Below are 24,975 nucleotides of genomic sequence, written 5' to 3'. Positions count from 1 at the left end.
CTCTTAAGAAAAAAAAAAAAAAGTCTCACAGTTCTTTAAGAAATTGAGCCTGAACCATTGGAGGCTAAGAGATTTCTTCCTTTTCCGATAAATGCCTGTGCTCAGCATCCTCAAATTTGGCTGTCTTTATTTACTTCTATATTAGTTCCAATTACGTGCAGTGTAAACCAGCTTTTTGATTAACAAAACAGCAGAGCATTGGTTAAGAACACTTAAACTTCAAAAAAAATTCCCCTGGGAAGTGGGCTCTGAATCGGTTAATAATGTGCAGTACTTGCTAAATTGCTGACTTCCAGATGTGGAAAATATCTTTCTTGTTTAGGACCTATGTAACCTGATTGGATTACGACAGAAGCGTCACGTTGGAAGCTTTTGAGTGATTATTTAATTAACCATACAGTAGAAAGCTGTATTCTCCAGGAAATCCCTTCCATATTTACATAACCAATCCCTTCAGAGCAAAGGTGGAGTCTTTTCTTTTTAATTTTACTTTAATTGCAATATCAGAAAAATATATACTCCAAAACTTAGACCCCATGCCGTTTAATATCATACTCTTCCTTCCCTGCTAAGTCCCTCTATGGCCTTTCTCCTTTTCCTCCTACACACACTCCCTCACTTTGTAGTGAGGTCTCCGTGAGATGTAGAGAGATTCAGAGATCAGTCAACCCAGCGCTCTATGTTAATTTACTTAGAGACCCTTTTTAAAAATGCCAAACTACTTTTTACCATTGAGATCCAATCCAGAAATTCATCATACACACACCCCAGCACACACACCCTAAGATGTAGTTCACATGCAGCATTTTTTTTTCTGGCTCTGCCATCCAAAAAGAAAAATAAAATAAAATAAAAGAAGAAAAAGGGCAAAGAATTTAGTTCCAGAAGACGTGCTGAGAAATCCACACAACTTAATGTGCATCTCAAGTCTGGCCATTAGAAATATCTGTATAAGAAGAGGCGATCTGGATTAAGGACCCGGGATCTTTCCCTTTAACTTTCGCCCCTTAGAGTTCTCCAGTTCTGTGAATGGTGTGCACCGTTTTCCGCCCTGTACTCTGTAGGATTTAGTGATGAGGATAATGATGCCAAAGGCTTGACGGGGGGGGGTGGGGGGGGGCGTGGAGAAGAGAGGGAGGGAGGGAGGGAGGCGAGAGGGAGGGAGAGAGGAAGGGAGGGAGGTGGAATTTCATTTCTTCCACTAAAGCGTTTGCGGAGACTTCAAGGTATAATCTATCCCAGATCCTTTCCCAGAGAGAAACTTGGCGATCACGTTTTCACATGATGCTCACGCTCAGGGCGCTTCAATTATCCCTCCCCACAAAGATAGGTGGCGCGTGTTTCAGGGTCTCTCCTCTCTCTCCTACAGAAAAGAAAAAGAAAAAAATGTCATTAGAAGAGGCGTAACACGTCAGTCCGTCCCCAGGTTTGTGTTTCCTGGAGTGGCCGAAAGAGATCAGTTCTAACCTGCTCCGCAGGAATAACGGTCCTGCCTCCCGACACTCTTGGCGAGGTTTTGTACAGTTTGCTCCGGGAGCTGTTTCTTCGCTTCCACCTTTTTCTCCCCCACACTTCGCGGCTTCTTCATGCTTTTTCTTCTCACCATTTCTGGCCAAAACTACAAACAAGACTTCGCAGGTAGGTTTTTTTCCCCTTTTCTCTCTTTTTATTCCCTTTTGGTATGGTCATCCCCCACCCTCCTTTTATGATTTTTCTCCTTTTAAGTGGGGATGTGAGTCTGAAGTGAGAAGGAGTGTCTGTGGGCAGGAATTTCAGGTGGGTTTAGCTCCTTTATGGCAAGCTTTTCCCAAGAGTGACTTCTTTGATTTCTCTGGCTCTCCGGCACTCTCTCTTTCCTTTTCTCTTCTTTTTTCCTCCCCCAAATAATTTGCCCTGTACCTGTCCATTCAGGTAACCAAAGGTGCCTTTTGCTACCCAGCCTAGGAAAAGTTTTATTGAGAACTATATGGTGGAATGAAAACTCTTCAAGGGGAGAGATTCTGCTCTATTTTTGCATCTAGTGCCAATTCATTGTATTCAGCAATTAAAACTTGGCAAATACCTGTGAATAATTACAAAACTTGATCGATACAAACCTACCAAATTCAGGGGCAAGTCTTTCTCTTAGATATGGCAGTGCATCCTCTCCCACCCGAGAAGGCTGTTTTCTAAGCAGAAAGTTGCCTGTTTTTGTCTGCTTAGCGAGTTTCATTTCTTTATTTTATTCTTTGTGTGTGTATGTATGTGAAGTAACACCTCACTTCTGTGATGATAAATAAAGAAGTGAAAGTCCTCATGGAACTCGAGTCGTTTACCAAAGTGTGTGTGTGTTGGGGGGGGGGGTCACTACAGCTGGGAAGAAAGCTGCTGTCAGGATATCAGAGTTTTAAAATTAAGGATAACTTTTGAAATTGTACTTTAAATGGCAAAGTAATATAGACATGGATTTAGCAGGAGACACATGCACACACATATCCCATTCCATACTTTGGCACTGAAAAGTCGAGAGAGATAACAGAAGTTCCCAGGAACAGTGATGAGCCCGGCTAACATGAATGTGTTTATCTCCCACCTACTTATGTATTTTACATGCTCCCCCTATAATGATGAAGGCAAGATTACTAACTCCAGAGTTAGAAATAACAGGCAAAGATAAAGTTTACAGCACAAATGCCCTCTCTCTCTCTCTCTCTCTCTCTCTCTCTCTCTCACATACACACACGCTCATAAAACTAGCAGCTTACTTTATTAAACATGTATTTATATGCAATCGTGTGTAAGTCTCAGCATGAATACAGACAGGCCAGCTGTTTCATCCCAGACACTTGTGTGACCGTTCCCTTATTTCAGGATTTTCCCCAACCATTTCAAATCAATAGAACGCCAAGAAATGACAAAACGTGTCAAACATAAAAGTCACTCCCTATGCCTAGGTTGAATTCAAGGTGCTTTCTAAATCATCCACTTCCCCTTCTCTCTGCCCCCCTCCCCTCTCAGCGAATGTCTGGAAACTGATACTCACTTTCCAGGTTTTCTGCAAAGCTTCTAGCACAGGAGACAATAGGTGCGGGGCGTGGGGACTGAGTGTGCTCGGCAGAGAAAGGGTTAATGGCCCTTGTGTTACAGTTTGCATCTGTTACATCTTTTATAGCCCCTGTTTAAACTAATCCTCGAGGCACAGCATCTTCCCAACCTCCACCGAGTTTTCGGGATTCTCCTCCTCTCCTGCCTGCCTCCGAGGTTCCCCTTCTCCAAGTTTTGACAGTTTCAGCTGAAAAAATGCAGCGCCTCTCTCGATTTTTAGGTACAAAAGTTTCGAAGCCAGAAAGGATACGATCATTTAGTAGAGCTTAAAAGTATTGCCGTAGCGGTTGGACTTTCTCTTTCCTTTCTTGAGGGGATTAAAAAAAAATTCTACTGGAACTATTTAAGGGAACCAGTGTGGGGGAGCATGTGTGTGAATGAGGTGGGGGAAAAATACTTAAGTAAATATTGTCAAAGTGGCGGGGGGGGGAGGTGGGGGGGTGGGAAGCGACGGTGTCCAAAGAGGCTTATAATTATACTTCTTATTTCGGCGTGAAACGGGAAATCTTAATTTGGGGGCGGGGGACTGGGGGGAGGCAGAGACAGTGCCTCGATAAACTCCAAAAGGGGAGGGGAGGGGGCGCGGGGCGAGTGGGCTTCCTATAATTACTATTATCAATTTGCCCGAGTGTGCTTCATCCGGGGGCTGCTTCGCGTTGTTTGTTTGTTTGTTTCCTCTGGGGAATGGGGTTGTGGGGGGTGGGGGGGTGAGACAAGATGAGAGCGAAAGAAAGCCTCGCCTCACCCCAAGTTCCCGAGCCGGGCTGAGGACTTTTCCGAGGAAAGGGTCCGCCTAGCCCTGAGTCAAGCAGCCTTACTGTACCGCCGTGTGCATTCCCTCATACGGTCAGGAGTTATGACTCATTTTGAAGATGTAATTCTTGTCTCTCTGATCCCCTCGCGGGTGCAACACAGCAAACAGTAACAAACACAAAGCGCCTCGGGGCCAAGGCTGGGGGTGGGGGGCGGGGAGGGGGCCGCCGAAGTTTCGCTTTGGCGTTGGGGGGCGCGGATGGGTGCTCGCCGGGGCCCTGGCCCGGCTCCCCTGGGCGGCCCGCGCGCGTTTCAATGGGCGCGGGCGATGCCCACATTGTCGCTGTGTTTGGTTGCTAGATCGAGCCTGCGTGCTGCCGAAGCAGGGCGCCGAGTCCATGCGAACTGCCATCTGATCCGCTCTTATCAATGAAGCAGCCGATCATGGCGGATGGCCCCCGGTGCAAGAGGCGCAAACAAGCCAATCCCAGGAGGAAAAACGGTAAGAAGCGGCCCGAACCAAACTTTTCCGGGCCACTCCGCGGCTGGAGACCCGGGGAGAAGGCGGGGGAAAGGGAAAGGGAGCCGAGGCGGCGGCGGCGGCGGCGCCCGGGGCTCGCGGGCGAGCCTCTCTCCGTGGCCGGCGCCGCAGCCCGGCGCGCGCGGCGACTGGACCCGGGGAGTTGGGGAAGTGCCGGGCAAAGTGAGCGCGGGGCGCCGGGGGGCTCCGAGCCCCGGGGTCCGGCGGGGGCCCCGCGCCCCCACCCCCGCCGCCCCCTCGTGCCCCCGCCTCCGCCCTCCCTTTGCCTCCGCCTCTCGCTCCGCTGGCGCCCGGTCCGCCGGGTCCCCTGGCCCGGCTGCGGGAGCGTCCGGCGAGGGCAGGGCGGGGGCCCGGGCGCCAGGTCGTGCAGGATCCCGGGGCGGGGGGCGGGGGTGGCGGAGGAACTGCGAGGGCGGGAGAGGGGGCCTGGGGCTGCGCCTCCGCGAGGCTTAAAGTTTCTTGCCGGAGTGTCGCGGCCGCCTCTCCGTACGCCAAGTAACGGTCCGCGGGCAGCGGGGCCCGGCCGGGCGCGCCCCGACCTCGGGTGGGAGGGACCCGGCCGGCCCTGCGCGGGGTCCGGCGGGGTCGGCGCGGGCTCGGGGGTGGGTGGTTCCTCTCCAGCGGGCTCTGGCCCCACGCCGGGGACTGGCGGAGTCGCGGAGAGCAGGGAGACTTTTCTGGGCAGTTTTCTACATGGTCAGGAGGAGCCCGTTATCCAAGCTGAGTCAGGAAGGAGGAAGGAGATGGGGGTGCGAGAGGGACACACCGACCAGGGGTGGGAGATTAAAGGGGTGGCTGTTAATAAAGTCCGTCTTGGAGAAAGGCAAAGAAGGGATGAAGAGAAGGGGGAGAGAGAGAGAGAGAGAGAGAGAGAGAGAGAGAGAGAGAGATCGACCCCCTAGGTATTACCCCCGAACAAAATCGTGGGAATAAAAGAGAAAAGTGATTGGCAAGAGCGCAGAAGGCGCCTGGGGGAGGGGAGAGAGCTGGGGACCGGAGAGGGTGCCGGGGGTAGCTGACAGAGGATACTGAGTTTGAAAAGAAAAAAACCAACCCCCCAAAACAAACAAGCGAACTAGCGCCAGCTCAGACTGGGAAAGGAAACTTCTCGCTCGCTCCCTTCGATCTCAGCTTTATCACCCGGCGCGGGGCCGCGCTGACGCTCCGGAGCCGGACGTGGGGACGCGGCGCCAGCCCGGCCTCCGGCCTCCCGCAAACGCAGCCCGCACCTCTCGGGGACTGCCCGGCCCACTTGGAGCAACTTTCCTCTAGAGAGGACAATTGTGCGCGCCCCCGGCCTGCCCCGGAGCTGCGCGGCGCAGGGAGGGGGCGGCCGGGGGCGCAGTGTGGGGTGCTGGAGGGAGAGAAAACACAAAGACGAGAGAATTTTGATTAGAGACAAATGATGCTTCTCTCTCTGTCTCTGCCTCTCTAGGGTGTGTGTGTGTGTGTGTGTGTGTGTGTGTGTGTGTGTGTATCTTTTGCTTGTTGTGGTGGAGGTGTCGAGCCATATGGGGGAGTGATAGAGGAATTTTAGTCAGAAACTGTTCGTTACGTTATCCTGCCTTTTCCCTTTGTGCTGCCTTTGATCTATTTGCTTGGCTTAGTATTACAAAAAAAAAAAAAAAAAAAAAAAAACAAGTACAATAATATATTCTGAGCTGCTTCCCCAAGATCCAGTTCAGGCTGCCTCTTTTTAAGTCAGTCTCTCCTCTTCCTCTCCCTCTCCCTCTCTCTCTCCCTCTCCCTCTCCCTCTGTCTCTGTCTCTGTCTCTGTCTCTCTCTCTCTTAATTTAATTTTTTTCTTCATTCTAGTATCTGGCATTATTTAAGGTGGTCCTTACACAGGAGACCTCCCCTTCCCCATCTCTGGGTAATTTAGTAGACACTAAAATTATACCTAATGTCCCCCTCTCCTCTCTTGTGTTTCCTCTGTTCCTTTTATTAAATGTTGGTTATTGATTTTCTAAAATCAATGTCTGTTGTGGGGCTTTTTTCCCCCTCTTACAAGTATCTAAAGCACGGTGCTGATCAACTGGATAACAAAAGCTTTGTGTCAAGGAGGCTTTTTTTTCTTATGTTAAACAGTCATTTTTTTTTTTTTTCTGAGAGAAAAGAGAATGAGATATAAAGCAAGGTTCCCAGAAGTGTTCTTTTGCAGAAGAGACTATTTAGAATGTTTGTTTCTGCCTTCCTGCCTCCTCCCACCCCCTTCGGGATTTTGCCACCGATGACCAGCCTGGCCCCGGCAGTGAGGTCAGGCCAGAGCCCAGGTCTGGGGAAACAGAAGGCTCCAGGCTTCCTGGGAACCCTGAGGGTTGGGGGTTGGCAGAGAGGAAGGCCTGCTGGGGGCTTCGCAGGTGAAACAGAGTGCCAGGGAGGTGCTCAGCTGTGGACACTGCAACCATATCCCCTCCGCCCAGCTAGTAACTTGGGAGAAGCCTCAACACTCCGAAATGGAAAGTTGAATTGCAAATTTTGAGGCATTTATCTCAGACCTTGCATACTTACCAGCAAGCCTTCCATTGCTTACAGCTTCTCTAACTTTTACTACCTGTCTCTTTTTCCAAATAATCTGTGTAAAACATGCTGTGAATTAGTTACTTGTCAGTGTTTTTCCTTGGGTTTAATCTGACTGAGCAAAATGCCCTGGTTTAGAGAAGCAGGTAGAAGAGTTTTCTTCCCCCGTTTTCATTTTCTTTCTCATCAAGCACATATCCAATGCCTTTCCCTTTGGGAATTGCCAGGATTTATCTGAACTGAGTGGATTTTTCTTCTTTCCTGGATTCATGGAAAAGATGTCACTTTTGAGCTTGTGTCTTTGCTGATAACACTAAATATGATGATGCTTATCAAAATCATATAGAAATTCCTGGAAAGGAATAATGGCAATACTAATCACAGAAGTAAGAAGCTGCAAGGAAAAAAAAAAAAGATGGTCATCCAGGAAACTAGAATGACACTTTATATAATTTTAATGAAGTCAACAATGTATATATAGACGGAGGCGACAAGAAGAAAAAACATGTAAAGCAAGTGTGTGTGTGTGTGTGTGTGTGTGTGTGTGTGTGTGTGTGTTTGAAAGGCTGGTCAAGAACGTGAGTTAGAAGACGATGCTGTACACAATTATTAAAAAGCAAAGGAGAAGGAGGCAGTTTGAGGGTAATAAATGTGCAAAGAGAGAAACAAGAATCTAGAATCCAGCCTTCAAGATTCTCAGGCCAGCAAGATGCTTGGCTAAGACAGTGCCAGGGCCAAATTAATCCATAGCTGACAGTCTCCTTTCCCCCACATGGAAAGGATGAAATCTCTTCCCAGAAAATAAGATGTGCAGGAGGAAAGGGGGAGAGGGGTGAGGGGAAGGAGGCAAAAAGCAAGTTGCCGGCAGACAAGAATGTGTGTCAGTTTCAAGAAAGTTCAGTCAGATGATCTTCAGTCGCCTGACTCACTTTGTAACACTTTCACTGAAGCTGGAGAGGAGGGGGGAAACCCAGCCCCCCTTTTCCATCCCCCTGATTATACCCCACTATCTCCACACAGCCTTGGAGACAGAAATGAGCACTTGCAGCGGGAGATGCCCGGCTGTTGCCTACCACTGGCGCGGCCGGGGTTGTAACTTGCAAAGTTTGTTGCTTTAGCCCCTGATTGGGGCTTCGGCTCCTGGGGATGCTCCGGCTTCCCTCCTGCCTCCTGAGGAGCCTGGAAGATGGGCCAGCCTCCCCAGCCCACTGCCTTCCAGCATCAGCCTCTGAGAAATCGCACATACACATGCAGGTTGTGACAAAGATCAAATCTGGAAACTGCTTGCTTCAGAGAAGGGAGTGAAGCCGTCTTTTAAATGAAAACTGAATTAGGAGTGGAGGGGGAAAGGAAATGGAAGAAAGAAGGAAGGAAAGAAAAGTTAAATTTGATTTGTCTTCAAACTTTCAGTTGAAGGGTTGGGGATTGTGTGGGGGAGCGGGGGAGATATTTGCAAATGCCTCTGGTCTCTGATTTCCAGTGGTAAAGACAAGGGATAAAGTTGGATGTTTTCAGGGCTTTGGACCCTAGGGGAGAAGCAATCAGATGAGCAGAAATGATTATCCTTTTTTAAGATAAGCCCTCTCTCCTTACCACTTCCTTAAAGGGAGTGGAGGCGCTGGTGGTGATGCTTAGAGGCAGCGGAGGACGGAGAAGTTGCTTCCGTTTCAGAGATGCTTAAGTAAAAAGGGAAAGAAATGCATGGAGCCCCTTCTCAAGGATGTGGCTCCCGTCTGTCCTCTCCGATAGGTGAAGGTGGGCTGGGGCTGCCTGGAGTCAGAGCCCCTTAGTACACACTGAGGCAGGGAAGTTTCCCTCGGATTACAATCGCTTCAAACTTGGCTATCTTTGCAAGTGGGGAAATCTTTTGCAAGTAGCTTGCTTCACAGGGTTGATGAGTTTATAGGGAGACTGGTTTTGCTGATTCTCAAAGCACTCAAAGACAGTTGGTGTGGCAGGTACCAGTACTGAGGGCACTCCAAAGATAGCTATCTCCATCCTTTTCTCTCTGTGGAGATCTCCGTGCAAGTTTCGTCATGCTGCACACACACAAGACTGGGGGCTATGTATCTAGACTGATCTATTTGTTTTATTTCGGTTTGGGAAAACTAAGTCCACTGGGGCAGAAACATGCCTGCTTTCGTAGCAGAGCCACTAGCCTGCTGGCACCCACAGTGGGACGCTCCACCAGGGGTAAGGGCGGGCTAAGGATTTTAAACTTTACATTGTTCTTCTGTTGCCAAATAAAAATAAATTCATGTCTTCAAGCATTTATTTCCGAATATGATTTGAATAAAGCCAAGATTAAAGTTCCCTGCCAAACTGCTATGTCACATGTATGCGATGCTTCCCTCCTTGGTGGCTTAATTTGCTCAAAGTAAAGAAAATTCCAAGAGGTTCTTGAAGCCCCTAATGCCATGTTAAGGATATTTCCTTGGGAAAATGTATGTCTACCCTGAAGGTAGGGAAGGACGGTGTGGCCAGCTCTCTAGCAGCGCCGCGTTTATTCTAAGATGTGGGAGATTCTTTTCCCTACAACAGTTTTTGTCATCTGCATTCTTCCAAGGCTTTTAAGGTGCATTTTCTTCTGTGTGAAAGGGAACTCTTTGTCCTTTTCCTCTCCAGCACCGTGGCTTCCCAAGGTAGACACTATTTTGTGCCTGTCACAGAGAGAGGGAGTGCAGGTTTGCAATGCTCACAGACAATTGATTGTCTGCCCTAATGTGTTTCATTTACATGTTTATAACGTCAATGGTGCTGGGGTGTCCACTGTACCATTCATTCCCGCATTCCCACAAGGGGGCAATTGTCTGAATGGCCAAGTCAGACACCTTTTTGATTGCTCTTTGGTTGTCTTTTTAGAGCAAAGAAATAAAGGAGGAAAATCTGTGATGCAGAAACACTAGTTGAAAATATACAGAATTAAATGTCACCACAAAAGCAGATGTTAACATAAGCTCAAATATGCTTTTTCGCCAAGATGTGAAGGTTGAAAAAAATAATTCAGAGCAGAGGGAAGGATGATTTAAAACCAATAAATATAGTCCTCTTCCCCCCTCCCAATTTCTTTTCTTTCTTTAGCAATCGGAAGATGAAATGTGATTTTCCTTTTCATTTTTAAGCTTTGAAACATCTAGGCACCTCCCCATTATTTGTATGTTTGCTGTGATTTGTGAATTTTGTGTATATTTACATAGCTCTGTTTATACCAACAGCGTCAGCTTACCACTTGGAAAACCTATTGAATGACTATTTGGGCTGTGGGGAGTGTAAACTTTTAAAAAGTAAGATCCAAGTATTTCATCAAGAATTTTTTAAAAAGGAAAGCAGTAATAATCAGAAGACTCTATGGAAGTCTTTGCCTAAATAGCTATGTGCCAAATACTTTTATCTTGGGTGACAGTCCTGTCAGAGTGAAAACTCTCAGGAAAAGTGTAACTAGTAGTTACAAAGTAAATAAAGAATTTCGTTTTAAGGTGTTCTGTATTGTTTTTATACTGTGTGTGTGTGTGCGTGCGTGTGTGTGTGTGTGTGTGTGTGTTGTCTTGTGTTTCCTCTGAGAAAAGTGAGAGGAAAAGCCATCCATGTGTGTGTTTTTGGCTTTTCTCTTCATTCAGTTCTCCCCTACATATTATGCATATATGTATCACACATGAATACATCTGCTTAAAAAAGGAAAGATTTCACAGTTCAGATGGTGCCTTGCTGGTTCATTAAGGTAATACAGTTATTAGAAGTTGGTCTGATTTCGCGTGTGGTCCATAAGGAGAGAAAATACTAACTCTTGTGTCATCTGGTAGGAGGTAAATAGGGTGGGGAAACTTTAATAATTTTGTAGTAAATTAGGGAGAAAAAATCGCTAGTCTGTGAAAAGATTTTTGCCTCTCCGGGAAGACACGCACAGTAGCTGCACCGTTAGCTGAACCCCTGACACGGCGGTCTTTTGAATGCCTTAGGTATGATTTCACTTTCGCTCACATCAATGCTGACCTGAATGCCTTTCATATCTGATCCGCTGTGTCTCTCCCAGTAAACATCCCCTGAGGGGAGAACAAAGAAAGGAGCTCTTCTTCTTCTTAATCACAATTCAGCCCTTTCACCGCCGGCAGGCTCCATTTGCATTCTGCCACAGAAAGCCAAGATGAAAAGAAAGAGAGAGAGAGAGAGAGAGGAGAGAGAAGAGGAGAGAGGCCGAGGGTAGTAGCTGAGTAAAATAACTTAGGTGTTTGTGGCTGTTTGTTGGGCTTTCCCTGGTTACCAGCCTTATATAGTTGATGCTTGACCAGGCCTTGTCCCTCCTGACAGGCATATAGTGTTACAAGATGGCATGTCTGTACTATTCATGGCCACCCGCTCAACACTTGAGGTAAAAAGTGTCAGAGAGGGATCAAATTCTCCCTCAGAAGCCTGTTAGACTTGGGGTCAGGTGTGTGGACTTCCCATCTTGAGTGCTGCCTACTATTTGGCTTTACTTATTGTTTACCATCAGACCAGGGAGGTAAGGGCACTGGGGGGGGGGGGGCGCAGCTGGAGGCTGCTCTGGAGGAGAGAAGGGATAAAGTCTCCCAAGGCCCTGCTCTGGTTTCAGGGATGGGTGTCTGGCCCAGAGAAAAAGGGAGAAGTGCTTACACCCAGCCTGAACACGCTGATAAATCTTCAGGAAAACTGGAAAAGACTTTCCCATTTTTTCCCCTGACTTTTTATGATAATTCATATTTTCAAATGAAAGGGGAAAAAAGCCAAGAAAGAAACTCTCAAATGAGCCAAAAAGGAAAAAAAAAATTCTCTGAAAAGAATTTTAGGGGGAAAAGTTGTTCTATTTTAAAAAGCTTTGAGGGCTGTAAAGTGCCACGTTTTTCACACCTTCTTCATACTTTTTTTTCAGATTTTTTTAGTATGTTTAACATTTGTGAGATGACAGCCTTTTTGTATCTCAAACTGGATGCTTCAAGATTTGTAGGGAGGGGTTGGTGGTATTCACGTTCTCCTGAGAGAGAAAGTTTATGCCTCAAGGGCTCCTTCTTACTGGGAACTGTTTAAACCCTTGCAGGCGGACCTGTCAGGTTTTACTGTGTTATTTGCCTCCATTTTCAACATGCAAAAGTAACATGCAGTTAATGGTATCGGAACGAGACCACAGCAAGAGCAGAAAGCTCTCGTGACAACTTTTCAGCTACATTATCTTGCTTCTAAACTGCCTTGTCTTTTTTTTTTCCTTTCTGAAACCAGTTTTAGATACCAACAGTTTTTCAACAGATAGATTAAGTACATAATGCGCGTGCGCGCACGCGCACACGCGCACACACGCAAGTTTAGGAGTGCAATCGCTTCGAGTGAATAATTGGAAATGGGGGCAGTTCTGATAGCCATGGTGCGGATTTCACTTATAAGAGCAAAACTAGCAGAGATATTAGAAGTTGTACATGAGCATGTGACAGAGATTCCTGATTTTTTTTTCTTTTTCCCAGAAGATTTACAGAATTTACAAAAAGAGATTATCCCTACACCTTCCACCCCTCCTATCCACCCCCATGACCCAAGCAATGAAGGATTTAGGCAGATTTACTTCAGTAAACACCTTTGGACACTTGGGGGGAAAGTGGGAGTCTGTTTGCAAAAGGAGGCTTTTGTTAAGTGAGGTACCGGGATAATGCTTTACCAGGCAGCTGTGATATTAACCTACCCAGCAATGCGGGAACACTCCTTAACTCTTTGAGTGCCTGGCCCTTTGCACTCAGCAGATAAAATCCTGGCTCTCCAAAGACACTCAGAATTCTGGTTCTAGCAGTTTAATATTCAGACAAGTCTTGTAGACATGAAAACTGTTCAAGCTTTTAAAACAATGTGGTTTAATTAGATGAGGTGGACTTACATTGCTCATAAGCCCTCCAAATGGTGGTTTATAATTGGCAAGAAAAAAAAAGGAATCAAGGCAGCACATTAAAAATTCCAGGAAATATCTTTAGAAAAGCTATTTTCATTTCCAGCTTTTAAAATATTAGACTATGGTAGCTAGAGGGAATGAAGCAGCTGGGGCCTCTCTCCTTACTATAAAAGACACCAGAAGTTTGTGATGAAGAAAGGGGCTTCAGCTCAAAAAGCTGTAAGAGGCCAGTTGGGACAGTGACACTATCGCAGCCCTCGCATCTTTTCTAGGGGGAAGTGTTGCCTATCTTTCGGAGCTCGGAAGGTCATGTGAACCTCAGAGTCAGGGCCTCAGGCCGACTGTTACCAACATGAGACTTGCCAAAGCAAGCAGAGAGGCATTTATAAGAGGAAGGAGTTAATGGTTATTTTTTGCTGGGCACAAGAATAACTTTACAGGTGTTGCATTTGGGCTTAAATAAGATTGCCTTATTTAGTTTCGAAAAAGAGTGTAGGTGTCAACGTTCAAGCAGCCACAAATGTGTGAGAAAGTAAAGGGTATGAGACATGACAGGATTAAAGGTGTTTGCTATGTTGTTACACCGTGTGTCAGGCTGCAAGCTCCCTTTGTCACAGCCTCCTGGTGATTTGACAGCGCAGATCTACTTCCCTTCTAGGTGAGACAGCATTTTTTAACTGGAGTTATAAATATGGTACACCCTTCGAGTTGCACCCTGCCTCCCAGATCCACGAATCCTATTTGAAAGCATCTTGCCCTGAGACACAATGAACAAATGCTGTATACAGGGGGCTGTGTGCTCGGGGGCCCGGGCATAGCCAGCATCACAGTAGCTGGCATTGACTGTTGTTTGGCAAGAAGGTCCTTTGCCAAATCATCCAATAATTAAGTTTTATGTTATTTGTATGAACGACCAAGCATGCAGTATTCCTTTTCAAATCAAAGGGAGGCTTAAAATTACTTTTTGAACACTTTCAGACCATGGTCAGGTCACAGTTTGGGGGCTGAATTAAAATGATCTCATTCATGATCTAATTGAGGTTGGCAAAACCTTAACAGTAGCAGGAGTACATAAATATAAATCAAAGACCAAAATTTAGCAAATCATATCATTTGCTAGAAATCTGCTCATGAATTATTCCCCGATTGCCAACCCAGAAGTTAAACTTTGTCTCCCCTCAGCAACAGTAACTGTGCGTGTTTTGTCAGACTCCTGACAGGAAAGTTAGAGGAGCTGAAGAGAGAAGGAAGATGGTCAGTGTCTCATCCGATATTGTGTGTTTGTGACCCAGGAACATTTGAGAGCTAATAAAGCCCAGTGCATTACAGTGGATGCTGGAGTCTTGGTTAGAAATTAATATGGGCTCTTCTGAAAACCAGACTTTGAAAGAGCAAGCATCGGGGACACGTAAGGGATGTAAGGGGAACAAATATTTCGAGAAGGATCCGAACTTTGCTTTCATTTTTCAGTGGAGGAATGCAATCGTCATAATGATTTATGATTTTTTTTTTTTACAAACTTAGTTCTGTTAGTAAGCTGAGTTGAGGGGCTGAGATTTGAAGGAACTGTTAGAATGAAAAGACATTACTGAAGGGCTCGTGTGCACATTTAAGTTACCTTTCCTTTAAAAAAAACAAAACAAAACAAAACAAAACACTACTATAAAAGTAAGATCCCGGGTCACTTTTCCTGTAATCCATGGGCTTAAATGTCATGTTCTTTTGTATATAATCTGTTTTCAGTTATTCATCTTTCTGGGTTGCTGTGTGTTATTTCAACCTAAACCCACACACACTCTGCTTCAAACTGGAGGAGACCTAATTCTGAACTTGAAATTAAAATTTTAAATCCCACTTAAGTGAAGATATTTTTCCAAGCAAATGACAAACGCAGTACTGGTCAGTTTAGCTAACTTTATTTATCACAACAGCAAATATATGAAGGTGTATTTTTAAGTCACAACAATAAGGTGGAAACATTTTTAAATGATCTCAGGCGATGGAGGTCAATGAGTACATTCTTTTGGGAACAGGTCATTGTCATTAATGACTTCCCATGACAAAAAGTCAAAACATACTCTACATTAAAAAAAAATGTAATGGATTCCTCTCTAATAGTTAGGTTGTTAATATGACAATATGGTGATTTTTGTTCTTTCTATAATTTCGTATTTCTTTTTATAATCTACTCTAGGAAAGAAAGGTACTCCCGACCAGGTGATAGACACTCCCTTCTATAAATCAGCAATCTAATAAATCAACAGAGGAAGATATCATGCTATTTAAGATCTGAGATTTTTTCCTCTATCTTAAACAGAAGAGTAAATTTCAAGGAATTCAGTGCCCAAGTGACCTGCAATGTAATGTACAGGCTTCACTGTTGCTTAGTTTAAATTGTATCTATATTGTCTTATATATCTGAGTAACTGTAATCAAAGAAACTTTGCAATTTGCCTATTCTTGGAAGTACCTAAGTTTCTATTTTAGACACAAAGCACATCAATGGAAGTGTTTCACATCATGAGATTTCTCAGTTTTAAGAGGTGAGGTTTATATATAAAGAACTCAGTAAGCTGTGTTTTCATAATAAAGAGACCCATTAAAAGGGGAAAATCTCTAAACAAAATGGTTGTCCTCTAAAGATTTCCCATCACCTTTGCTCTGCTGATGGGAATTTGAAAACTACATACAGCCCATATGCACACATTCCACATGCACACACACAAATACACCCTCGAACCCCAACTCTGAGACTTTTCCTCTTTGACTACAATCATACAGCTTGTGAATGAAATATATTCATATGAAAATAGTAGAGGTGAAGAATTAACGTAGACTCCTGTTTGCTAAGACTTCTTTTAAGAAAGAAAAAGTGTTCCCTATGCCACATGATTCTTACAAAACTTACTTGCACCTATTAATCTAAACTTTAAGTGTATTATTTAGGATAAATTACAAGCTTCATGCTTTTAAACTGTTACCCCCCCCCATTTTCCTTCAATATTACCAACCTTAACATGGATTATGCTAACTTGATTGCAAATTATTATGGTTTTTAAAACGGCATTCAGGAGTACGGAATAAAGATTGTATTTTAAAGTAGTGTTTATAATATTTAAAAGGAAAAAAGGGGGGGCAGGAATTTAGCTATACTGAACACTTACAAATGTGTGGAGTTTTATACTTGTGCAGATAAAGTGTGAGGTAGCCTTACCCTGTGAAACCAAGACCACAAATGATATGTGTCAGTAGGTTCTTTGATAGGGCTTCTGGCCACAGTGTTTTTGTGCTGTCAAACTGCTGTGTTGAACAAACACCTCCTCTGGGACAAAGTGATAAATGCAGAGACAGGCTGGCTTCAACCAGTCTCAGCAACCTCCTCAACCACCCCCCCCCCCCCACAAACTCCCAGGTCCGTCTCCCCCTCCCGCAATCCAGCCACCTCCCCACCCGCTTTGCCCCTCTACCTGAAACTGACATTTCTAGAGAGATGCCCAGGGTTTTTCAAGGTGTCAGTGGTGAGTAATTATTGAAACTTCCCAAATCTTGTGAATCAGGACTCTCAAACTACAGGCAAAGTCTTTTTCTGGCCGGCTTTATCTAGTCTTTTTTAAGTGGAACTGGACCGAGCTTCTAAACTTTTGCCAGCTTGAACTTTTTCCACCTTTGCTTAATCATTTGAAAACCACTTGCTTTCCTCTCGTCTTTCCCCCAGTCGCTGGAGTTTTTATTTTCTAATGTCCAAGCAATTACGTTGTGCAACACAAAACAAAATTTTGCCTTAAAAAATCCAAACACTGTTCCCTCCTACTTTTCACTTTCCAGCATTCTTTTAGGGCTAACACTTCAAATGTATAGCCAATGGATTTTTTTCCTTCTCTCTCTTGGAGCCATTATTCTCTGACTAAAACCTGTTTACTGGTGCCTTTGTGTGTGCTTTTTTTCTTCCCCTGACATTAAATGAATTTCCATCTTCTACTTCTGCAATCTCTAAGAAATAGATAAACCATTATATTTTTTCCCGGCTCGTATTTTAAAGCGGTGATCCTGACAGCAGGACGATTATTGCACTTTATGTTTTAGTGGATGTTTGCTGTTGCTAGTTACAGCAACACTTATCATAAGACAGCAAGAAAAGAGTAGTCCCTGGTAATTAAAGTAATGAAATATTCATTTACTCTACCTTTTCTGTAGTCTCACAAATTAGGCTGCTACATTTAATGCCTGCACTGCCTCTGTTTTTATTATAATGGCAGCTTTCGCATCTGCAATTAGGACTAATTCTGACAGTTACAATTTCTGAGGGATGGTAAACAGTGAACGAGATGTGCAGCAGAGGTATTACACGTGAAAAGCCCTTGTCTCTTTAACCTTGTTGTTTTTTTTCTCTCAGAGGTTACCTTTTCCCGATGGTGCAAAATCGACTTGACATAACTGTTCATCAGTTTCAGGGTTTTCCCTGGAGGTATTTGCATCAAATCAGCCCAGTCAAGCTTCAAGTTGAAATTGGCAGGCCAGAAACTGACAGGGTAGGGACTGGAAAAGAGACAGCTAAAGAACAGGCAGTAAACTGACAGTAGCAGAGTGAAAGACGGAGGGGGGGGGCGGGCTCGAGAGCAAGAGCTTTTCAACTTTACTGTAAGGGAAATCTCAACTCCTGTATGCATCTCAGTAGCAGTGTATCCTGGAGGAACTTGAAAGGTCGAGAGATTCAGAACACCTTCAGCTAATTCTTACCACTGGGGCTCAGCAGCCCTGCTCTGGGGGGCTCACTCTGATTGCATCTGATTGGATGCCTAAAGAGGAATGGGCACACTTAATTAAACAGGAGCAAAGTTCTGAGGCACCTCCTCAGCACTTATTAAAGCTTGAAAGCCAAATCTCATGATCACTGTTATAGGACGAAAATAAGGCGGTTTGGTTTTTTTTTTTTTTTTTTCTAATTGTTAACTTGTAGGAAAGTTAACAATCCTTCTCTATACCAGGTTTGTTTTCTCGGGTTTCTACTTGGAAGCAGATTAAATGTTCACAGAGACCAGAGCTCAGGAGACTGTCAATTCAAAAGTTGGTGCATTTTTGTCAACAAAAACAGCCATGTAGCAAGAAATATATTTAAAGAGATACTCCTTTGAGTGACATGGGGTTGTAGGTTCTCTTTGTCAAATAACCCCCTCCTATCCTGATAACACAACACAAATAGAACATTTATCCAATTGCTTAAAGGCCAAAAAAAGTGGGAAAAATCTTAAAATAGCAATGACATTAAACTTTTTATTTCCGTATTGGTATTGTCACTTTAAGGAAAAAAAAACTGTGATTGCAAAACTTTTATAATTGCTCTAACAAAGAACACAAATCTGAAAAGTGCTCTCTTTGCCTGAGTCCGTTTTTTTCTTTCTCCTCCATGTCTATTTTTTGAAACCAATATTTTTTGTCATTCTTTCTCATCTCTTCTAACTTTGCAGGAGGGTGGGTGTTGGTGTCCTTACTAGATGATTTAAAATCCTCGCCACTTTCCAACTAGACTTGGGGGTCGAATAAGCCCTTGCTTTCAAACCGTCTTCAGGCTCTGTGTATGACAGGCATTGGCTGATCTGCTGATGCCCATTCGACAGGCACTGTTGAACTAAAGTGGTGTGACGGCACAGTTTTGTTAAGCTGTGAACAAAGGGCTGAAGATGCCTTCCTGGCATCGTCCGTGTGCATATTGGCCTTGTCACAGTTTTGCTTGATTTAATGCTCTGTTTATTCCTAGATATTAAAACTTAAATTCCAAACAATATGTTTTCAAATACGACATACCAACTTTATTTTAAAAGCTTTAACTTTGAAGATCCTAGGGTTCATTTCCTCCTCCAGTTTACACGTAGCCAACGTGAAAACACAGCTTTGGAAATAAATAGATTGCCAGTAGCCTTTTAACCGTTATCCATTTTAAAAGGGGATTCCAGTCTTAAAAAGTCTTATTAGGGTCAAAGATTTATTTTTCTTTGATCATTGGTTGAAAGTCATTATTTATTTCAACAGTGGATTCGCATATAAATTCCTAAGGAAAAGTTACCTTGTGTGTACATGGGCTGGGCAGACTTTTAAAAAGATACATTGTTAAAAAGATAGTCAGTGTTGAAAGAAACCACTTACAAATACCTGTAAGGGTAGGCACATTGCTACCAGCAAGGAAGAAAAGAATGAAGGGAGTTTACTTTCAAATGAGTCCTATTTAACAGACAGCAGGAGAATTAGAGTTGGGATTGAAAAAGAAAATAATTGTTGTAAAAATCCCCGTTCCACAGACAACAGCTATAGCTCTTCCAAAGAAAAGTTAAGTTTAGTACTAAATTTAGATCCCAGTGTCCCGTTGAATGTGTCTTGAGCTTTATCTCTGCCCGGGGTTTTTTGTTCCCTCTCTGCCTCTTTTTCCTCCTCCAGGTTTGCTTCAAGTGTTTGCTAAGAGATTAGTTAGCAAGTTTATATTGAGGAGGTAGCCATGGGAAGCAGCTCTCTGCTCGAAGGAACGCGCAGTGGGTCAGAGTGTGAAAACACGGGGAGCTAAGGCTGACCAAGGCCCGGGATCAGGTACTTTATTTTCTCCCAAAGACAGACTGCTCACAGAAAGGCTTGTGGGATGACATCTCGTCCCAGCAGGAGCACAGATGCTACCACTTTTAGAAACTTCCAAATAAGCAGTATTGCTGGAACAACTTTATGAAAAAAAAAATTGTTTTAATCTATTGCCAGATCACTCCCTTTTCATTATGTAAAGAGGCTATAATTTGAGATATTCAAGGTTATTTTTACCTCCATTCATAAAACAACATCTTTCCCGAGAGCTGTTCTGAGTAAGGTGAGGAAGGGTGGTAAAGGAGAGAAACATATTGAGCATTATGAAAGTATTTCTGCTAATAACTCGCGAGACTGCACTAAAAATCAGAAATTAAATCTCTAGAGTGAAACACAGACCCACGTCTACCTGCCCTAAGCACACTTTCTCAGCAATGACAGTTTTACTAACTGAAATGAATTGCCTTTTTTCTTTCAGTAGTGGTTTTACTCAATGCTCATTTATACCAGCTAATTTTCACAGCCAGAAAGGGTGACACAGGTAGGGGTGACTAGGCAGGAGTAAGCTTTTATTGCTAGTTTTTGTGTAATATTGTACATGAAAAAGACACCCTGCTAAGAGCATAGCTCGCCATGCGGGCTCTTCTCTTAGTTTCATGAGAGATTTTGTGTTCGATCCCATTGTTGTGAACAAGATTTAGACATGCAAATCTCCAATCTGGCAAAAGAATGGATCGTTTAATATATTAATGGGGGCAGATTCTTACTTAATATATGAAGTAAACTTTGGCATTGGTTTGGTGTTTTCTATTAATACTTTGTTAGCAACTATTTATAAAGGAGACAGACAAATACAAGTTGATCCAAATAGTCCTCCTGCCCCAACCTCTAGCTCAACATCATCTGCTTTGTTGTGCCAACTCATAACATTGTATCCGTAAAATGCTCTAACTACAGCCATCATCTTTGCTATATTTTAGAACAAACGTATGGCTAGAACCAGCATCGCTTGTCACCTCTTAATGAACTGTCCTGCTTTAGGATCTTCTAAGGAATAGAGTGTAAAAAGAAGCAAAGTGGAAGATGAAGAGATCTCGTAAATAGTTTCCTTTGAACATCCACAATTGCTTGCATGGCCTTTCCCCCCTTTTTCCAGGCCAGCAGAAATGGCCTAGCCCAGGGCTCATCCAAGTGAGCACATTTCAGAACAATTCATTGGATAATTTGAGGGAGACACCAGCCCTGTGATGCCAACGAGGTGCATCGACTGAGAACTTTCCTGAGATTGGGAGTGGATGTGATGTTAGGAGAGGGCATTCCTGAAGGGATTTCTAATTCATGTGAGAATAGTAAGCCTAGATCTTCTAGCCATCGGCCAGCATCAGGTTTCAAATAAACAGATATTGATGGCTGTCTTTTTCCCCCTTCCCCTTCCTAGCTGAGTGAAGAACGAGCTGTGTTTCACATAAATAAGATCTTTGAATGTATCTGCAATGAGGTAGGGCTTTAATGATCAGTATCTGCAAGCCAGGAGCGTGAATGCGATCTCATCGTATCACAGTGTAGAGATGAGATAGTCGAGAGGTACAGCACATCAGTGCATTGTGCCCGGGTGTCGGGAACAATCTTTCCATTGCCAAAGCAGCAACTCTTTATTTCTCATCATTGTTTCCTTACCTCACTTGGTACGCTTCTCGTGATACAGATCTGAGTGAGTTGTGCAAGCTTCAGCCTTGCCAGCCCCCAGCTCCCAGGCCTAGTACGGAGTAATTCATAAACTCACCATATTAGACTATCAGATTGAAACCAAGGGTTTCTACTAGTGGTGGAATTGGAAAGCCCATTGTTTTGATTATCATTTCATCAGCCCCAACTGATACTAGTATGCTCAAGGAAAACATACTTCAGTTACAGTTGATTTTCAGATTCCAAAATGGTGCTGCAAAGCCTGTGCATCTCTAATTATATTTTATGCTAGGCTGTGCAATACCAAAATATACGCTGCAGCAATCAGTGAGTGAACAGTATCAATCAATTTGTAAACAGATGAAGTCACTCATTCCCAAACTGGTTTTCCAAAAACAATTACTAAATTACAATAGAAAAAAATTGTACAGTTACTGTATTTGTGTGCTGTGTTACAATCAACATACCAGGGAAACAAAACAATTTAATGCAGAAAAATCATCATTCATCTACATTATAATTGCTTCTTTTTCACATCTACAGGGCGGTTAATTAAAATTGTGATTAAATGCGGTCGCGCTGCCTAAGATGTCTTGCCCAAAACAGGTGGTACAGAATTTAAAAGTAAAAAAAATGTAATTAGCATTGGAAATTGAGAAATTGCCTGTAAGAATCAGTGTTAATTTCAGTCAGTGATGAGGTAATTTATAAATGAATGCAGTGGAGGCTGTGCAAATGCACAATTGCCTTCCTTGCCATTCTTAGCATTCTCAGCATGCAGGTGAAAATGTTTTCAAAATATTGAGGTAATTTGAAAATCAATCCATGCATTCTGTATCTTTTTTCTCCCGTTTGCACCAAATGCTGAACAAATGCTGCCATAGATGGCACGATCCATCAGTTTTTTACTTCCTGAAAGCAATGCAGCACATATTTTAGACCCAGATTAGGAAACGTAACAATGCAAATTGCAAGCCCCAAATCCTTGCAGGAGTGAAAAATGGTACACCTGAAGTTGTGACTGGTGTAGATTTGGTTTTCTGTGCAATGCTCCCATCAATAAAATAGGACCTGGAAGGAAATTTTTTCATGGAACAGGTAGTCCAGATATAGAGAACTATTAACCAATCTAAAGAACACCTGAGGTTTTATGGTTAGAGTTTAAGGAAGAACCAGAGAGTTGTAATAGGCCAATATTTACCTTAGAGTCTTAAACCATATCTTTCTCAATCTGCCTGAAATCCTCCAAAACTGGTGAATAAAGCTACAACTAAAAATGTTTTTTTCCAGAATAAGAACTAAGAAATGATTTTACTGATTAATAGCATCTCTTCATTTAACACACAAAGATGTAACTTTGTAACAAGGCATCATACTGTCAATATATTTTGAGCGTGCTGATGGCACATTCTATTAGTACATGAGTAGATTCATAGTTTAGATACTATGTAAAAGTTTTTATTTACACTAGGTTTTCATTCTTCCAATAAGAACCACTGAGCTTTTAAATTCTCCTTTTCATGAACAAAGTTTAACTTTCATATGCTTATGCTTACCGCCTGAACAATGTGAATTTATTTTAATAATTAATTGAAGAGAACATGGGGTTTGAATATCTGACCGCCAGTGGAGTTAAAGAGACTTTGGGGTACTTCTTAAGCATCCCTTTCCTGTATTTGGCATTCTGTAAAATGATCTCTCTGTATAAAGCCCATTCTAAGAATATGTTTAGTTAACTGTTACAGATCAATCTAATAATCCGATTCTCTTATGTAAAATATTCTGCATGGTTCTTTGCTGTTTGAGGCAGAAATCAGTGATTTCACTCTGAAGACATTCTTTGGGTAGCCCTGACATTTGGGGGAGAGAGACAAAAAAATAAGGAATAGTCTGTTTCCCTGACAGTATGCTTCTGTCCTCTGATTTCAGACCTGGTATCAGGCCTCCCCACCCATGACCCTTCCTCATCACTTTTTGGATACAAGAGAACAGTGCAACGTCGAGGTGATAACCCAACTGGTTGTTCTGATTGGCATGGCATCATTTCTTCTATATTTAAATCTGTTTCCCATTTAATATTACAAGTATAAATAAAATGAGACCTATAAATGGAGGAAACTGAAAGGTCACCATTAACTTCATGATCCCTCTGCGATCACCAGCTCCTACCCCCCACTAACTGTGACTAGGACGATTTCATCTTCCAGCAGTCAGTTCACCTTCGGTGAGGGAGAGTGCATGCTTCATCAAAGACTGGCTTCCCAGGATTCCCTTCAGGACCTGTGAACATAAGATCCTCAGCCACATGGGGCTTGGCTCAAATTTCAGGAGAGTGGTGGGATGGGGGAGGTACTATGACGTGCTCCAGGCTGTGCTGGTTCTGGGTTTACAAGGGGTCACGAAGGTTAGAGAATCACAGATGTCAATAGAGCTCCAGGCCCTACCCTTTGGAAAATTTGCAGTAGAAATCTTCTGAACTTGTTACATTTAGTACCAAGTTCACAGAGCAACGTGTAGCTCTTGGGAGATTTTACCTATGTTAGTTTTATGGAACCATGGCCATGATAATGACAATGTCTGTTATACAAACTCCCTCTTCCAAATAGCTTCCCCAAGATGCTCGGAAAAGGTCTGAACTACGTGGCTATACCAGCGCTAGATTGGCCAGCGATTTGGTGTTTTAAGTCCTTTATTCTTTTCAAAGGTTGCCATGTGAGCTCACGTGATTCATTCCACTATGGCTAGTAGCAGGCCCTCCCTCTTCAGAGCTGATGTTCATGGAAGAAAAATGCACGCTTTCTTTTTCCACTCACGGCTTCTTTTACCTTCATTCTCCGGGGAAATCTGGGTTTTGCATTATAAGAAAAAAAAAAATTTTGTTGCAAAAGTAATTAAAAAGTATGCCCACCAGGTGCTTTTTTGGCCTCTGGTATCCCACCAGAAAATTGCAGTGTTTACTCATGCTGCATTAATTGAGCATCTATAATGTGCAGGCGCCATACTTGAAGCTGCAGGTCCAAAAATGAATCCAAGCCCCTGAGAAGCTTGATGTCTAGCGGGAAGGGGGAGGGAGGTGCTCAAGAAATGAGAAAAACGTGGTGAGTGTTATAAAGAACTTTGTACCCAGTGAGTACAGAGTGTACAAGATGGCATAACTAGATCTTAGAGCAAGTGGGGAGGGCAGACTTCCGGAGGAAGACAGCTTTTGAGGGCAGCGTGGGTCCCATGACTCTGATTTCACCCAGGGGAGTGAGGGAAGGGCATCCTGGGCAGTTCCAGGCATCAGAGGAGGAAAATGTAGACCACTTCAGGTGCTGTCAGCCAACTAAGATGTGTGAACTCAGGTTGTGTGCAAACGGATGAGCTCAAATTGAGTCTGCAGAAGTAGCCTTGGAGCAGAGGAAGCTCCTACGCCATGTTTCTGGCTCTGATCCAGCAAATAGGTGATGGTGAGCTTGTGAACCATTTTTTAAAGAAGAAGAATGACATAATCATATTTGTATTTCAGTGAAATGTCACTGGCAACTGCGTAGAAGCTAATATTATCTAACATTTATTGAGTACTGGTAATGTGCTGGGACCTGTGGATAAGAATTTTGCCTATGCCATCTGATGTCGCCCTGACAACAATTCTATCAAATAGATGCTATTATGTTAATACACCTTTTACAGATGGGGAAATTAAGGCTTAGAAAGGACACGAGCCCGGAGTGAGGAAGAAAGTTTATGGGTAAATGTTACCAGAATCATGGAATTTCCAGGTACAAGTAATTGTGGAAGGACATTTGGAAAAGGAAACCCAGCATTTGAAAAAGAGTTAACGTGAGGCAATTTGCTTCCCTTTCCGCTGGGTGAATGGTGAGCCTAAGTGGGGTCTAAGGATTTTTCATCCTCACAATTCTTCCTTTCATTCGTCATTATGCCAATTTGTAAAAGAAAATGAAAC

At 43.5% G+C, this 24,975-nt stretch overlaps 1 protein-coding gene across 5 annotated transcripts in view; it reads left to right on the top strand.

Annotated features, from left to right (window-relative positions):
* Positions 1-1,228: 1,228 nt before the first annotated feature.
* ZEB2 (zinc finger E-box binding homeobox 2) overlaps positions 1,229-24,975 on the top strand; it is a 133,809-nt gene continuing 110,062 nt past the window's right edge. Inside the window, exons 1-3 of one of the 5 annotated variants that reach the window (XM_032594404.1) lie at positions 1,229-1,638; positions 3,152-3,304; positions 4,198-4,339. In XM_032594404.1, coding sequence (XP_032450295.1) covers positions 4,267-4,339 — 73 coding nt within the window. In that variant the 5' untranslated portion in view covers positions 1,229-1,638; positions 3,152-3,304; positions 4,198-4,266. Of the gene's footprint in view, positions 1,639-3,036; positions 3,305-3,986; positions 4,006-4,197; positions 4,340-24,975 lie in introns of those variants that run through there. The other 4 variants (XM_032594402.1, XM_032594403.1, XM_030327249.1 and 1 more) reach the window with 4 other exon arrangements.

Source organism: Lynx canadensis, chromosome C1 (assembly GCF_007474595.2).
Source record: "Lynx canadensis isolate LIC74 chromosome C1, mLynCan4.pri.v2, whole genome shotgun sequence".
Taxonomy (NCBI): domain Eukaryota; kingdom Metazoa; phylum Chordata; class Mammalia; order Carnivora; family Felidae; genus Lynx; species Lynx canadensis.
The sequence above is the reverse complement of the archived record's forward strand: the minus strand, read 5'-3'. Positions and strand labels throughout refer to the sequence as shown.